The sequence below is a fragment of the Nematostella vectensis genome, chromosome 1, assembly GCF_932526225.1.
Source record: "Nematostella vectensis chromosome 1, jaNemVect1.1, whole genome shotgun sequence".
NCBI lineage: Eukaryota > Metazoa > Cnidaria > Anthozoa > Actiniaria > Edwardsiidae > Nematostella > Nematostella vectensis.
The window spans coordinates 6917726-6932963 of record NC_064034.1 but is presented as its reverse complement, the minus strand read 5'-3'; the positions used below and the strand labels follow the sequence as shown (position 1 = coordinate 6932963).

The window sequence follows — 15238 nt, the reverse complement described above, 5'->3', positions numbered from 1 at the left end:
TACGTCTTTGAGGCGTGCTCCAACTGCTACGTGAGGGAGGGTGAGAGGATTAAGGAGGGCGACACTGTTCTCGTCACAGTAACAGCGGTCAGGTATGGTGAGAGAGGTTTCAGCTGCTTGGGTGTCATCTCTGAGAGGGCACCTAACACAAAGTGTCAAAAGGATTTGAAGAAAGTGGTCTAGAGACGCGGCAGGTTCAGCAGGATGGAGCGGTTCGGGGTAGACGTCGACGGTGTGATGGCATACGCGGCACGGGTGGGTCTCGTAGAAGTTATCAAAAAGTATGCAGAGTATGATGCGGTAGACCTCGACTGGGCTATGGTCCAAGCGGTGGTGGGAGGTCACGTTGAGATTGTTGAGATGTGTGAAGAGTGGGGTGCTACAGACTTTGAAGAGACCATGGAGGCTGCGGCGCGGGAGGGACATGAAGAGGTTGTTGAACTGTGTGTAGAGTTTGGTGCGAGAGACCTTAGGAGAGCCTTGGTGGCTGCAGCGCGTGGTGGTCACGTTGACGTTCTACATCTTCTCCAGGAGCGTGGTCTGAGAGACTTTGGTGATGCCTCAGCAGCTGCAGTGATGGTGGGTAATGATCTCGTGGCTGATGTGTGTGAGGAGCTAGGTGAGAACCTTTACGACGACATTGACGATGCCACGACGCTGGCGGTCACCCTGGGAGACGTTGAGACTGTCAAGAGATGTAGGGAGGCGGGGGTTGAATCGTATGAGAGAGCCCTGCGCGGAGCAGCCACCGGCTGTCACACGGGGGTTGTCAAGATGCTGCTGGGTTGGGAAGCAAAGAGTTTTGGGCGGACTATGAGATTCATGGCGTGTCACCTCCCCAGGAGACTCAAAGGTTTGTACCCAGCTTACGGTTGGGGTGAGGTGCATGAGGAGCTTTTCAGACACCACCACAAGCGAAAGTTCTTCAAGGTTTTGGAGGAGGAGCTCATGCCAATCACCTGAAATCCAGATAGGTTTTGGGATTGGTGTTTGGATGAGGAGGAGAAGAGCCGGTTGGCGGAGAGTCTCGTATTGGCAGATCAACACTCCATCGATGGGGTTCTGGAATCTTGGTCTAAAGACATGATTGGTTTAGAGAAATGAGGGAACAAACAGCAGATCGGTCAGAGTACCTTACCGTGGGTGATCTGATGACACTCCCCGTGAAACGAGACTGCCGGGGTAACCTGATATGTCATCATAATAAAAGAAAGACGCGATGCAGAGAGTGCGGCGGTGGTAGTGTCTGTGAGCATGGACGGACAAGATACGTTTGCAAAGACTGTAAAGGGGGAGGGATATGTGAGCACGGCAAGCACAAGTCTATTTGCAGGCTGTGTGGGGGATCTCGGATATGTGAGCACAACAGACAGAGACAATTCTGTAAACCATGTGGAGGGTCTCAAATATGCGGGCACGGCGAACGAAAGGGCCGTTGCAAGATGTGCATCGTGAATTGACGTTGACCCACCCAGTTTTGTAACACGTCCTACGTTACAAAACATCGACTTGCCTGACGTTACTCTCAAGAACCTCCCTAGTTATGCCAAAGAGCCTACTCAGGTGTGCTCAAGAGCTTGCTCAGGTGTGTTCAAGAGCTTGCTTAGTTGTACTCAAGAGTCTGCTCAGGTGTGCTCAAGTGTGCTCAAGAGCTTGCTCAGTTGTACTCAAGAGTCTGCTCAGTTGTACTCAAGAGCTTGCTAGGTTGTGTTCAGGATTCTGTTAAGGTGTACTCAATATCTATCTTGGTTATGCTCAAGATCCTACTTATTTCTCCCCGATACTTCTTTGATTTTAGTGCACTCTCCTCCAACATAACACTAAAGTGTTTTAAAAGTATGCTTCGTAGGATTTAAGTAGACTCGTACTTTCTCGTCAGCACACTCTGTTGGTTGTCTCAGACACTCCCGAGATAACCGTGAGCGTGGGTGTGAATACCATCGTCACAGATGATTCTCTTGTCGTCCTCGTGAGATAGCGCCCTCTTGTTCACCGTCTCGGTGTAGACATTGTGTCCATGACTCCTGATGACATTCATCATCCTCATCTGAGGCTCCTTACCAAACAAGCAATCCTTGTAATTATCGAGACTGATGGTTTTCTTTACGACTGCCCTCTTGACACCCTTGCATTTCTTCGCTTCTCCACCACCGTCCATCCTGTACGAGTAGAGTTTAGCTCTCAGCCCGACGAACTCTGTGATTTGTAGACCTCCAGTCTCATCCTTGAACATGCCAATGATCTTCTTGTTCAACCCTGACTCGATGCCAGACGGGTGATTCCTTGGATAGTTGCTTGTGTCAAACATGGATCTCACATCACCGCTAATGTCCTTGTAAAAATCCTCCGTCTCTATCTCGTACATCAGACTATCCGTGTCTGTAAACAGCAACTTTGCCTTGTCACCATACTTTGGTTTAACGTAACCGTAGTGAAAATCATACATGAGATTCTTACTCAGATCCAGGATACACATACCCAAGTAGACGGGCTTGTTGAAAACCAGTCTCGTCTTCCTCATGTGGATAGCCGCAAGGTTTTCACAAAAGATGGTACGATGCTTGTAATTAGGCTTTGATATTAGTTTCCTAGCCTGTTTCTCGTTTGTGATCAGCCGGATGTCCACCCTGTTTCTAATGTTCTCCATGGTTTTCCCGAAAACAGAGTTGTTCATTAACTTGAAAAAATCTTTCTCGAAATCGTTTGTCGCTTTTGCTCTGAGGCTCGTGTTTAGGTCAATGTAGGTCTTCAACCATCCAGACTCCTCAAAGGTGATACCCCTATGAACCTTCGTGACTTTTAACCCAAGACTTTCATAAAGTTTCAGAGTCTCATGGTGGACGACGTACTTTGTTTTGTTGTTAAGGTTTGGGATCAACTTGCCTACCTTGTTAATCTTGATGCTCTCTGGAGCTAACGGGTAGTCATCATGTGAATCATGAAGGTGATGTGGATACACCATGTCAACCTCCACGACGCATGGGTGACGTCCCCACTCCTTCAGCTCTTGGTCCGTCATCCATCTGAACCCGTGAGTGGGCAGAGGTTTACTCATCGCCCAGCCGTACAAGTTGTTTGCATCCAGGTAGGTAATGTACTTTGTCGGTAGGTTGGGATCGTACTCTCTCATGTAGGGGTTGTTTGCCTTACTATGTCTGGTGGATATCATGGAGACACCTCCGCGAATACCCTCCTCAAACATGAGTAACATATCGCAATCGGTCAGCAACTCCAACTCTACCCTTGTGATCTTTAGGGCTGCATCCCAAGCCAGTCCGGGTGCTGTGTAGTACCAGGCTGGGTCCAGGCCATAGTTCTCGAGACAGACATCTCTAAAGTTCTCGAAAACGTCTGCCAACAGGAGCACGTCCGACTCAAGATAGAGATCGTGGTAATCCCTCATGGTGCTCATCTTGAAGGTTTCCCACACTTTTTGCGCGTGTTGGTAATCTTCCTCCGATATGTCCGTATCGTTGAGAGTCGAGTAAAACGCTTCTTTAGGCGGAAGTTGGATAGCGTCTAGTTGATCAAAGTTACAGAACCAGTCGTATGGGAAGACGCCCTTCCTCAACAACAGCTGTAACTGTTCTCCCTCATAGTAAGTCGTGAGGTTCTTGAAAGACTCTCTCGGTAAATTCTTCACTAGACTGTCGAGGCTAGCGGACATGAACTTGAAACTGTCGATAAACCTGATATCACGCTTAACGTCAACCTGTTTGCCCTCTTTGTTCGTAAACCTGTCGACCACAACCTGTTTTGTGAAAGAGATATACTTCTCCTCGTTATTAGGTATGCAGTTTATTTTACCCTCCGACGTACCAAGATTCTTGACAAACAAGTGTGAATCATACCCGGAGAGGTTATGAAAGAGAACAGGAAAGAACTTTGGAGCTCTAAATCGAAGGTTGCATTCGTTGTGAGCAGCACCTCTGTACTTCCCGGTGAGGTGGCAATGGTCCAAAACCTTGTCCTCTCCTAACTCACCCTCACAGATGTGGCAATGAGTGACATTGTCATAGTTCATCTCATCCTCCCGCGTCATCTCCACCTCCTTGGGGAACTTGAACTTATTGTAAATCTCCTTGATGTCTGACTCGAGAGACTCCACAAACAGCTGCGCGACATCCTCGGCAGACCCTTGGACCGTCCTCTGAACCAGCTTGGGTGAAAACACACCGTCATCAATGCATTTGATGAGATAGCAGAAGCCTGACGGTTTGTGTTTCTGATATTGTTTAGTGAAACTCCTGCTCTCATCTGGGGAGCAAGTGTCTATATTCTCTGTGAAGCTCTCAAAGTCTGCGTAGACGACAAAGGGAACCCGCATTTTTCTGTTAAAGTTCACGAATCTAGTGTAAAGGGGCTTACCGTCTTTATCCATCGGCATCTCTATCCTGACCGACTCGTTCTTTGAGCAGTACTCGTAATGTTTCTCCAACGCCATTTCACACCGAAACGAGTTTAGACACCTAAAACATAGGAATCGGGTATGGTGATACTTATCAATTTGACTAGACACTAACGACATCACGTCCTTTATCCAGCAGTAATGACTCGTCTCGCCGTTTGAGATGAGAAGTAGATTGATTGCATTGAATGGATCCTTCCCACTGATCCTCAATGGACATATTTTCTTCTCCTCATACGTAAACACATTGACTGTATGTGGGTTCTGTCTCTCAAACTTGTCGATCTGTCTCAACGAGACGGGGAACTCTATCCCCGACCAGTCGAATCTCTCAGAGTTCTCCATCATCTTTCTACTGAGTCTTTGAGGGTTATCCCTCTTGGGGTACACGGCGGAGGTTACCGCCCACTTGAAACACTTGTGATCATTCTCATTCCTCACATTGATAATCGCCTTCTTTACCGCTAACTCCTTTGGTAGTTCAACATACGAGCTCCCGGAGAGAGGATCAAAGGGATCAATGTTAATATCAAAGTACTCCACCCGATCAAACTGCCACCCAGAGCCTTGCTTCTGGAACTTTTCGACTAATCCGATCAAAGGATTCGTCATTACATTAAACAAATCAGAGAAATCAGTCGACTCCGTCACGATCTCAGGCTTTTCTGTATGATGATATCCCAGCTCCTCCTCAATCTGACCTGTAGCCAGATCTTCTTTTATATACCTGCAGGTAAAGACAAACTTGACCTTGATGGGCTTCTTTCGGTCATTGACGAGTTTGATAACCTTTGGTCTGATCTTGGTGATAAACTCCTTGGGACCGTAACCCTCCTGTCCGGCTATCCCATAAGTCTTAAGATATCCCTTCAACGCCGCCTTTTGCTCCTTGGGTGTGAAGCGATCTTCCGCTTCCCCGTGTAAACGCTTAATCCTCTCCTTCAGACGTTTGACCCGTTTATCTACAGCCTCTTTGGCGGTCTTTTTGATGGGCTCAGGGACATAAGATAGTATCCAATCCGCAAACTCATCTAACTCGCTCTTGATCGAGTTGACTGTCCTGTTTGCAAAATGCTTAAGTGATTGGACGTGGGAACTCCGTGTGGGTTTGGAGGGTTTGAGAATGGGGACATCAATCTCAGGTATCGGGCCGTCGAGAATACTCTCCGACGTGTTGGATGGGATAATATCAGGCGGACGTGGTAGCCCTTTGAGAAGTTTGGGTAAAGGGACCCGCCGGGGTGGTGGTGGTGGTGACGTGCTGGTCAGCGCCCCGACGAGCTCGTCTCTCCGCATCCAGTAATATCTTGGGATACCCCGCTCCTTGGCGAGGGCTTTCAGATCTTTCACCTTCAGATCCTTCAACTGTCTCACCGTTTGGTTTTCCATTTCTATCAAACCAGTTATGTCTTTAAACCAAGATTCCAGAATCTCATTGGGGGTCTGGTGGGACAACTCCGACACGTCTTCACCAGTCTGTGTTGGTAGAACATTGAGACGCTTCTCAGTGGTGTAAAGAGGACTCACCCCCATCCTTCACAACCTCCTCCGCAGGAGTTCCATCAACCCACCACAGGAGCCATTTTCATCTCCATGGTAGTCTAGGACCTGAGACGTGGCGTGGTATGAAAAAAATTCACCCTCACTTTTCATACTCCTAGCTGGGGCCTCCCACAGGGACACCGTCAAAAACTCAATCTCTTATTTCTCACCCCCACAGTCACGTGAGGGGGGGGGGGTTCCCCCAGAGAGTCTCTCACAAGAATCATTTTCATCTCCATGGTAACCTAGGGCTGGTATGAGGACCTCTGGGAGGGACATCTCTCTCTGGTCAAATTAGCTCGGAAGTGTAAACCCCGGCCCACACCCCTCCACCTAACCGACCGAACTCATCAAGCCATTTTCGACGATCAAATGGGCGTGGCTATCACGTGACAAAATGATTGACAAGTAGGCGTGGCTATCACGTGACAAAATGATTGACAGGTTTTCGACAAAATGATTGACAGGTTTTTTGACAAAGTGATTGACAGGTGGGCGTGTCCGTCACGTGACAAAGTGATTGACAGGTGGGCGTGTCCGTCACGTGACAAAGTGATTGACAGGTTTTTTGACAAAGTGATTGACAGGTGGGCGTGTCCGTCACGTGACAAAGTGATTGACAAGTGGGCGTGGCCATCACGTGACAAAGTGATTGACAGGTTTTTTGACAAAGTGATTGACAGGTGGGCGTGTCCGTCACGTGACAAAGTGATTGACAGGTGGGCGTGGCCATCACGTGACAAAGTGATTGACAGGTGGGTGTGGTCGTGTTCGTGTGTGCAAGGAGTCTTGGGCAAACTCGCACATGTGCAGGTCGCGAGGCTTGGCGGAGACTTTTGCGCCATTTTGGAATGAAATTTGGGATGATGAAAAACTTGTGCCAGCTGCGCCAAAATCCTACTACTCCACTAAATTGATACCTTCGAATTACAGTATGGCATTTAAACAGTCTAAATATATTATTTGGAATCTTTGAAATGCTGTTGCATCCATGACATATTCTGCACAAGGGCAAAGCTTGTCAGAGTATTGTTTTGATTATAAGAATATTCATAATGGAACTTCTATGGTGGGGAAATAAGAATTTACCATTAGACTCTTGACAACTTTGACAGTCATATTTACACCAGGAATTGTGTTTGTACTGCATACAAACACACTTTGATGTACTGCATAATTTAAATTATTGAATAAGGCCTGGATCAATTTGGTTGGTCCAATAAATTTCAGTAAAGAGCAGGATCCTAGATCCCCCAAAAATACTTCGATCAGTCAATACAAAAGGTGTTCAATGCTGGCTCAGCTTTTAGGCAGTGCCTAAATCTATATATTACTCAAAGAAAACTCACCAAAAAAAAAGCGGTAGTAGTGGAGGGCTGCCTCTGTTGTTTTCTAATGAGTCTAGATGCCCTCTGTCGCTCACGAGCCCTTTCTCTTTGCCTTTGAGCAAACAAGCTGTCTTCTGCCATCATTGCACGCTGGGCGTTGAGTGTTGCTGCTAAGTTTCTCTGCTTCTTACGAGCTCTCTGCTCGTCATCTAGTTCGTACTCCGAGTCCTTTTGCTCTTTCCGGACTCTTTGCTCACCACTTAACCTGTACTCGGAGCTCCTCTGTCTTTTTCGCACTCTTTGCTCCTCGGTGAGTACAAGGTCACGCTGTCTTTGCCGAGCTCTTTGTTCTTCTGTCAACACTCGTGGTCTGCGTGACCTCTCCTCCTCATTATTTCGCTCCTACTCCCCTCTTCTTGGTTCTTCTTCGACTATTATAGATCGAAACGAGATGACATGATCTGAAAATTAGCCCAATGGTATAAAATATACCTAAAAAGTAAACACAAGCGCGCGCAAGACTACCGCCATCTTGTTTTTGGGCGCGAGTTTTAACAAAACCATTGTACACACAAATTCTTCTCTGTACAATAGAAGTATTTTATTCTTAAAAATAAAATGCTAGTATCGTCTGATAATAAATCCATAAAAAAACCTTTCTAACATATACTTAAAAAGGTTTTTTTTAACATAATACCTACTGGATGTAAACATAAAACTATAATAGTTGTGCACTTACCTCTTTTATCACCACGTGAAAGGTAGTCCATGGTCACAGTGGAAATAAAAAAAACTTCTCAATATTCAATTTCTTGTTTCGCTTTGCGGGTTTGCGTTGTTCATAAAAGAACTTTGAAGCATAAGTACGGAAGTTTGGGGGCGGTGGTAAAAAATGTTATTTCCAGTTAGACTGGTTATAAACCGGTTATGCCCAGTTTGGTGATTGAGTTAACATCCTCATGACGTCATCGTGATTGACGTGTCACTTGACGATGACTCCTTTCTAGTTGGGCCGAGTGGGGCCTGGGAGTTGCATGATTTACTGTTGTGACACACAGGGTACCCGAGCGATGACCACAAAAACCAAGTCGCATTGTTATACCATATTTCTATACCTATGGAGCTCCGCACGCGGCCTGCGGCCGCGCTGGCTCCGCTTAAATGTAATTGCCATTCTATAGACTTGAGCGTGATCTTTAAAAGTTTACTGGGACTTCTGCTGCGAACAATTCTCAGTCCCAACGCTCCGAGTAAGTATGGCAAGAGGGTGCGGATCGAGGATTTCTCCTCTAGAATTATGAGTTTGGCAAAACATAGACTTCCAACTTCGCCAAACATCGAAAGTTGAGCTCGGGAAACCCTTTCACTGCACTAAAAAATGTCGCAATACATCTGATTGGGTTAATCAGTTTTCTCCACGCCTAATAACTTGAGATAAGAAGAAAATAAAAAAACGCCCGCCCGCATGTTCTCGAGGAAGCAATCGCGACCAGGAACGAATAGTGTCGAATCTTTATCTTTAGCATATACCAAATTCAATCAATGTCAAAGGATTTTAGATACAGGGCCGTAGGAAGGGGGCACGTTCCCCTCCCCCCCCCCCCAAAAAAAAAAGAAAACATTAAAAAAATTATAAGGAAATAACCAATAGGTTCGTTGCAGTGCCCGCCCTATATTTTCTTTAACCTATTGACTCCTGGCTTTTTTGGAGCTGAATTTACAAAAAACAGACTGAAAACAGATACCTCCCCCCTATTCTGAGTTTTATACAGCCCGTCAAAGTCAAACACAGTTGCACCTAGTCAGCGGTATCCAAGCTTTCCAACAGTGCTTTGCGGTCCCCACTTTTAATCCCTCGTCGTTGTGCTGAAGCGAGCACAAGTTGATGGTTGCTTGTATTTTTCATCAAAAATACAGCTATGAGCATATTAGGAGAGTGTCACAGGACATCATGAAGTCTTTCGGGGCATAATTGAGTGCTTTGCTTATGGATATTTGCAAGCAAAGGTGGATTCATGATGATTTTTTCTTGTTTGGCTTTGCCTGGATGAGAAAATAATTTTCTAATGAAACACCACAGCTCTCCTAAATGCTGTCTTTTCTGAAACCAAATTGATTCCAAAATTGTTTACACTGCTATTCTGGGTCTGTATGACCTGGAATTAATTTGTTTGGCTTCGGGGTGAAAAGACTTCTAAAAAACCATCTGACTTTGGGAGAGGAGTGTTGACTGGCCCTCCCCTCGTGAATTTTTCCCTGCATCTCCCAGAATACTTTGCAATACGTAAATATATTTTCGTTTTTGTACAATCCTTCAAGGAATGGACATTGTGTTTTGAGGCCAAGGAAATGTACCTGGAAGATCAGAATAAAGGTATCTATTTGTGTCTTGAGCTGTGTTTGCTGATCTCCCTTGTGTGGTATTTTGAGCGTTTTATTGAGAGGGGTGATTCTGCTTTTCTCTCCTTGTTCGATTTGAGATTTGTCAAAGAACCTGTGCTATTATTTGGCTTAAGAGTAGATGCCAACACCTTGGTTGGATGCATATCTGCAAGACCATTTATCCCTTAGACTGATGCCTGAGTATCTTCATCTTGTTGTGTTTATTTTGCATTTATTAATTTTTTGGAGTGTGGGTACTTCCCAAAGCCGGTACAGGCCGGTTGAGGAGTCAATGTGTTAAGCCGTGGCAATGTCTTTTAATCTCCAACGCAATTCCAGGAGCGCATTTGAACAAAGGCCATGTCTACCCAGGCACTAGCCAAGCAATCAAAGTCGCCAAAGTCATACCAAATAGGTTAGCCTAGATTTTCTTGTAGAGCATTTTTGTAAGAAAAAAATAATAATAATCGTAACAATAAAATTTTTTAAGCACATTTATGGGCACTTCCATATTGTGACGACTTTTGAGTCCGGTTGTTATGGGATATGATGATCCATTAGTATGAAACCCCCTAAAGGATACAGAATCGGAATTATTGTTGACCATCCCCCTAAGTGATAGCATTTGATAGAATTTAATATATAGGACGACCAACCCTGTCTACTTTTATGGAGAGTCTCACCCCGGGGGGGTTGAATGTTGCGGAATGTGCCCTCTTGCACTTGTGACGCCTGGCTAGACGTGGCCATTTGCATTCTAGAATTGATTAATTTGAAGCGATTTATCTTAAAAAATGCAGTAGTTCGAATTAACGTTATGCTTCTGTTTGTCTAACTTTTAGAAATAAAAAAAAAACAGATATTAGAAAGCATGTGTGGGGAAAGATAAGCAGTAGAGTGCCCTTGTGTTGTTATGATCCGCATGAGAAAATTCTTGTCACGAATAAGTATTTGCCGTCACATTGCGAGCGAGCGAATACCTCTACATCATGTTAAGGTTATTATGTTATTTGAGCAAAAGAGCATTTGATGCTCAACAGCATGTTGATGGTGTGCAGACCTTAGAAGGTTATTAGTATGCATTTGACGCAATATCACAAAATAGCGACGCATATAAATTTGTGTTACAAGCAGCTTCAATCTTCTAGCAATCCATGTTTTTGTGTGCATAAGAATAGACAAAAAAATACTCAAATGAAGTGCAAGTTAGGATGATTTTTACTTTTTGAATTATCTGTTATTCGTGTTTTTTTTACGCCGGATTATTAGCTTATGCGTAGTAGATTGCATGCATAGTTTACAATGACCGAGCCGGAAGCAAATGCCATGTCTACCCAGGCACTAGCCAAGCAATCAAAGGCGCCAAGGTCATACCAAATAGGTTAGGCTAGATTTTCTTGTAGAACATTTCTTCTTTGTAAAAATAAATAATCGTAACAATAAATTTTATAAGCACATTAATGGGCACATCCATATCGTGACCACTTTTGAGTCCGGTTATTATGGGATATGATGATCTATTAGTATGAAACCCCCTCAAGAATAGAGAATCGGAATTATTGTTGACCATCCCCCTAAGTGATAGCATTTGATAGAATTTTATATATAGGACGACCAAACCTGTCTACTTTTATGGAGAGTCTCAAACCGGGGGATTTGAATGTTGCGGAATGTGCCCACTATGTGACGCCTGGCTAGACGTGGCCATTTGCATTCTAGAATTGATTAATTTGAACCGATTTATCTTTAAAAATGCAGTAGTTCGAATTAACGTTATGCTTCTGTTTGTCTAACTTTTAGAATTCAAATAACAGACATAAGAAAGCATGTGTGGGGAAAGATAAGCAATAGAGAGCCCTTTTGTTGTTATGATTCGCATGAGAAAACTCTTGTCACGAATAAGTATTGGCCGTCACATTTCAAGTCTCGGCAATTCAGATTACTTGCAATTTATGTAGAGAACGGAAGGCCTTATATTTAAGAAAATTCTATACACTTATGGGTATTTATTTAAAAGCGATAAGTGCTTTAGTTTTTTTATTAACACCATTTCTGTTATGTAGTCATCTGGTCTTTGCAACAAATGAACTCAAGAACTTTGTATAATTGTTATCGTTTCTGCGCAACACAACAGATCAGCTCAGTGATTTAACAAAACTAAAAACCAAAACCTCGAAGAGGTGTACATCTTATGTCATCAAAGCTGACAATTCCGTTCTTTGACCCAGCTGAAAGCTGCTGAAACGAAAAAAGTGGTAACATTTCATCGATACGGTTAAGGCGTCGTCTGAATGTAATGGTGTAACGCAAAGTCCCTTACGTTATACGGAAGTAAATACCTCTAGTCAACAGAAAAAGTCCCGGGAGCCAAACATGTAAGACTACGCAACACAACAAATCAGCTCAGTGATTTAGAAGCAGAGAAAGATGCCAGACGAGGATAACGGCGCTGCGCGCAAAGCTTCGGAAGATCAAGGTGAGAAAAGTCTCTCTGGTGCCCGAATAGAGAACTAAATACGCAACAGAATTAATACCTGTACAGCATGTTTAGGGTATTACGGTATTTGCATGCAAACGAAGATCAAGCGAGCGAATACCTCTACATCATGTTAAGGTTATTATGGTATTTGAGCAAAAGAGCATTAGATGATCCACAGCATGTTGATGGTGTGCAGACCCTAAAAGGTTATTAGTATGCATTTGACGCAATATCACAAAATAGCGACGTATATAAATTTGTGTTACAAGAAGCTTCAATCTTCTAGCAATCCATGTTTTTGTGTGCATAAGAATAGACAAAAAATACTCAAATGAAGTGCAAGTTAGGATGATTTTTACTTTTTGAATTATCTGTTATTCGTGTTTTTTTTTTACGCCGGATTATTAGCTTATGCGTAGTAGATTGCATGCATAGTTTACAATGACCGAGCCGGAAGCAAATGCCATGTCTACCCAGGCACTAGCCAGGCACTAGCCAAGGATAACAGAATCGGAATTATTGTTGACCATCCGCCTAAGTGATAGCATTTGATAGAATTTTATATATATGACGATCAACCCCGTCTACTTTTATGGAGTCTCAAACCGGGGGGGGGGGGGGGGGGGGGGGCTGAATGTTGCGGAATGTGCCTTCTAGCACTTCTGGCGCCTGGCTAGACGTGGCCATTTGTCGACATTTGCACGTTATGCTTCTGTTTGTCTAACTTTTAGAATTCAAATAACAGATATTAGAAAGCATGTGTTGGGAAAGATAAGCAGTAGGGAGCCCTTGTGTTGTTGCATTTTGATGACCACGGAAAACTTATTCAAGTCCATTTTCAGGTTGTGACCGGAAACCATTAAATATCTATATTAGACACGTTCAAAATGTGATCGTTGGTGACAATGGAGCTATCACCGATAGAAACACAGGTAAAAGAAAACAAGAGCTCAATCGTAATTTAGTAATTATTGCTTTTATTAAAATAAACTATGATAAACGATATTAAAAGCTGTTAAAATATCTTTTACAAAATTGCAGATCTGCATGATGTTGGTGCGATGAATACAGATAATCCAGGTGAGGAGCAGCCAAGCCTTGATGACGACACTGTAACGCAGCCAGGCCTTGATGACGAAACTGCAAACAAGACGACAGACGTACATGACGCGCGGCCAGGCCTTGGTGGCAGCGAAACTGTTGACTCGGGACCTGTAGTGGCTGACAGTGCTGAGGACAATAATGCAACCGACACAAAGGACAATTTTACCGAGCAGGAACCACCGTACTATGGGATGCGATCAAGAAGCAAATGTGTTGAAAACGTTAAAATGCGGCGAGTCAGGAAAGTCATTTATCGTCCGCGAGCTCTTTCGCATTCCATTGTTAACAGAGGCTTTAGTACAGGTAAGTTTGGTGATGACCAGGAAACAGGAATGAAAAGATAGAGATTCACACAGGCCACCTATGTGCAAAACATATTTTTCCATGATCTTTGTCTTTACTGACTAGCATTTTGATATACAGACTCGGTCTGGACCGCCGACCATCTTTTCAAGAATCCAGATGGCTTCCTCCGTGCGCTGTCAGCAGCAGATGAAATGGAGCGACAGCGCTTGGAAAATGTTCTATTCCAGATCCTCCTTACATTGGAAAAAGAACACAGAGCCATTAAAAGCAAGGACATTTATAATACGCTTACTACACTCGCATGTAATGACATCGGAGAAACCGCAACACGACATACACTGCATCTGCTATTGGAAGAAGTGTCAAGAAAGGCTGACGACTTTAAAGGACTTCTCTCGGTGGAACAAGCTCTTAGAGGGTCGATCCTGCGGGAGGGCGGGGGCTTGTTTGATAAGGAATCGCTTTCCATGCAAGAACTTAGACTGGGGGTGTACAGTAGGGTCCTTGCGCTTCTGTTTGTAGATCGCACACTGGGAAATTTGACGCCTTTGGACGCTGAGATTAGCAAGCTTCGTTATAAACTTTTGGAAATGTTGAAAAATCATCGATACCAGAAGCACAATAAGCTGCGGCACGCAATGGAGTTCATCATAGAGGTAGCTGAAAGAACGTATCCTGATCCTAAAAGGAAAAAACGAGACGGTGGGATAAAGCGAAATCTCGTCGAAATATTAGAGTGGTAAGTTTACTAAGCCAGAACCAAAACCAAGTCTACCAACCATAGTAGTTAGTTCAGCACTTGCAAGTAGATTCCCATGTGAACCTTAATTGCACCAGAGAAGGGCTCAATTATGTAAATGTAACTGGAGTTATTGATTTTAAGGGCACATGAAGCCAAAGATGATACTCTGAGTGAAAATCGAACAAAACAGTTCAAGCCCTTGTTTAAAAGCTGGTTTGAGCTTCATTTGGTCGTCTTTGTTTTACAGTTAAAGGTAATCGCAATTAAACTGACTTTGACAGCTGCAGAAAATCCCATGATTTATCGTTATCTGTTCATTATTTTTGCCTTTTCAGGTCTACAGAAAACCGAAGATAATGTCGGTATTGAAAAGCTTGATAGACGAATATGTTGCATATGGCGAAAAAAACAGACTTGCTAGAAGGGAGATTGAGTGGCAAAACGGGCTCATCTTTGGCAGCGTGCTTCTCGACATTGCTTTCTACAACAAAGATATTAGTAAGCACATCCACGTACAAGCATTTTAACAAAGACTTAAAGGGATTTCAGTAAATGTTTTGATGAATTGACATTGTACTCGCCAAATATCCATCTTATTCCTGTTCTTTTTTCCTAAGCCGCTCGTTCACAAGCAAGCGCGTGTCTTGCCAATTTCTCCAAAAATAGCAAAGATATGGGGAAATGCGAAGGCGTGAAGATTGCGATCACAAGGTGCTGCAAAAGAGTGTTGTTTTCTCCTGACCAATTAAGCCGATGCTTGGTCGAGCCTCACATCAACAACGTCAGCTCAGAGGACGATGTTGATTATCTAATGTGGCAGTACCGCAAGTTTGTCCCTCCAGGGAATTATGAGATCCTTAGAAGAGATGGCGCTATCACAGTTTTCAGCGCGACATTTCGAGACAAGCCAGTCATCATCAAGCTCTGCCATGCTTCCTCGGGTAAGA

The 15238-nt window shown here is 44.0% G+C and overlaps 2 protein-coding genes across 2 annotated transcripts in view; both read left to right on the top strand.

Moving 5' to 3' along the window:
• The window catches only part of LOC116603015, a 45833-nt gene that overhangs the window by 23114 nt on the left and 7481 nt on the right, over positions 1–15238 (top strand). The gene's annotated exons all lie outside the window — the stretch shown is intronic.
• LOC125568149 lies at positions 12152–14692 on the top strand. The gene is made up of 5 exons (XM_048729683.1): positions 12152–12345; positions 12982–13071; positions 13181–13546; positions 13667–14288; positions 14627–14692. The coding sequence occupies exons 1-5, from the start codon at positions 12204–12206 to the stop codon at positions 14646–14648; spliced, it is 1242 nt and encodes a 413-aa protein (XP_048585640.1). The 5' UTR covers positions 12152–12203; the 3' UTR covers positions 14649–14692.

What these genes read in the sequence shown, in the direction of transcription:
- LOC125568149 (XM_048729683.1), top strand. Translation starts at nt 12,204, where the DNA reads ATGTTTAGGGTATTACGGTATTTGCATGCAAACGAAGATCAAGCGAGC. An exon ending in TGGTGTGCAGACCCTAAAAG is followed by an intron (nt 12,346 to 12,981) that starts GTTATTAGTATG and finishes GTCCATTTTCAG; the next exon opens with GTTGTGACCGGAAACCATTA. An exon ending in CTCGTCGAAATATTAGAGTG is followed by an intron (nt 14,289 to 14,626) that starts GTAAGTTTACTA and finishes TTGCCTTTTCAG; the next exon opens with GTCTACAGAAAACCGAAGAT.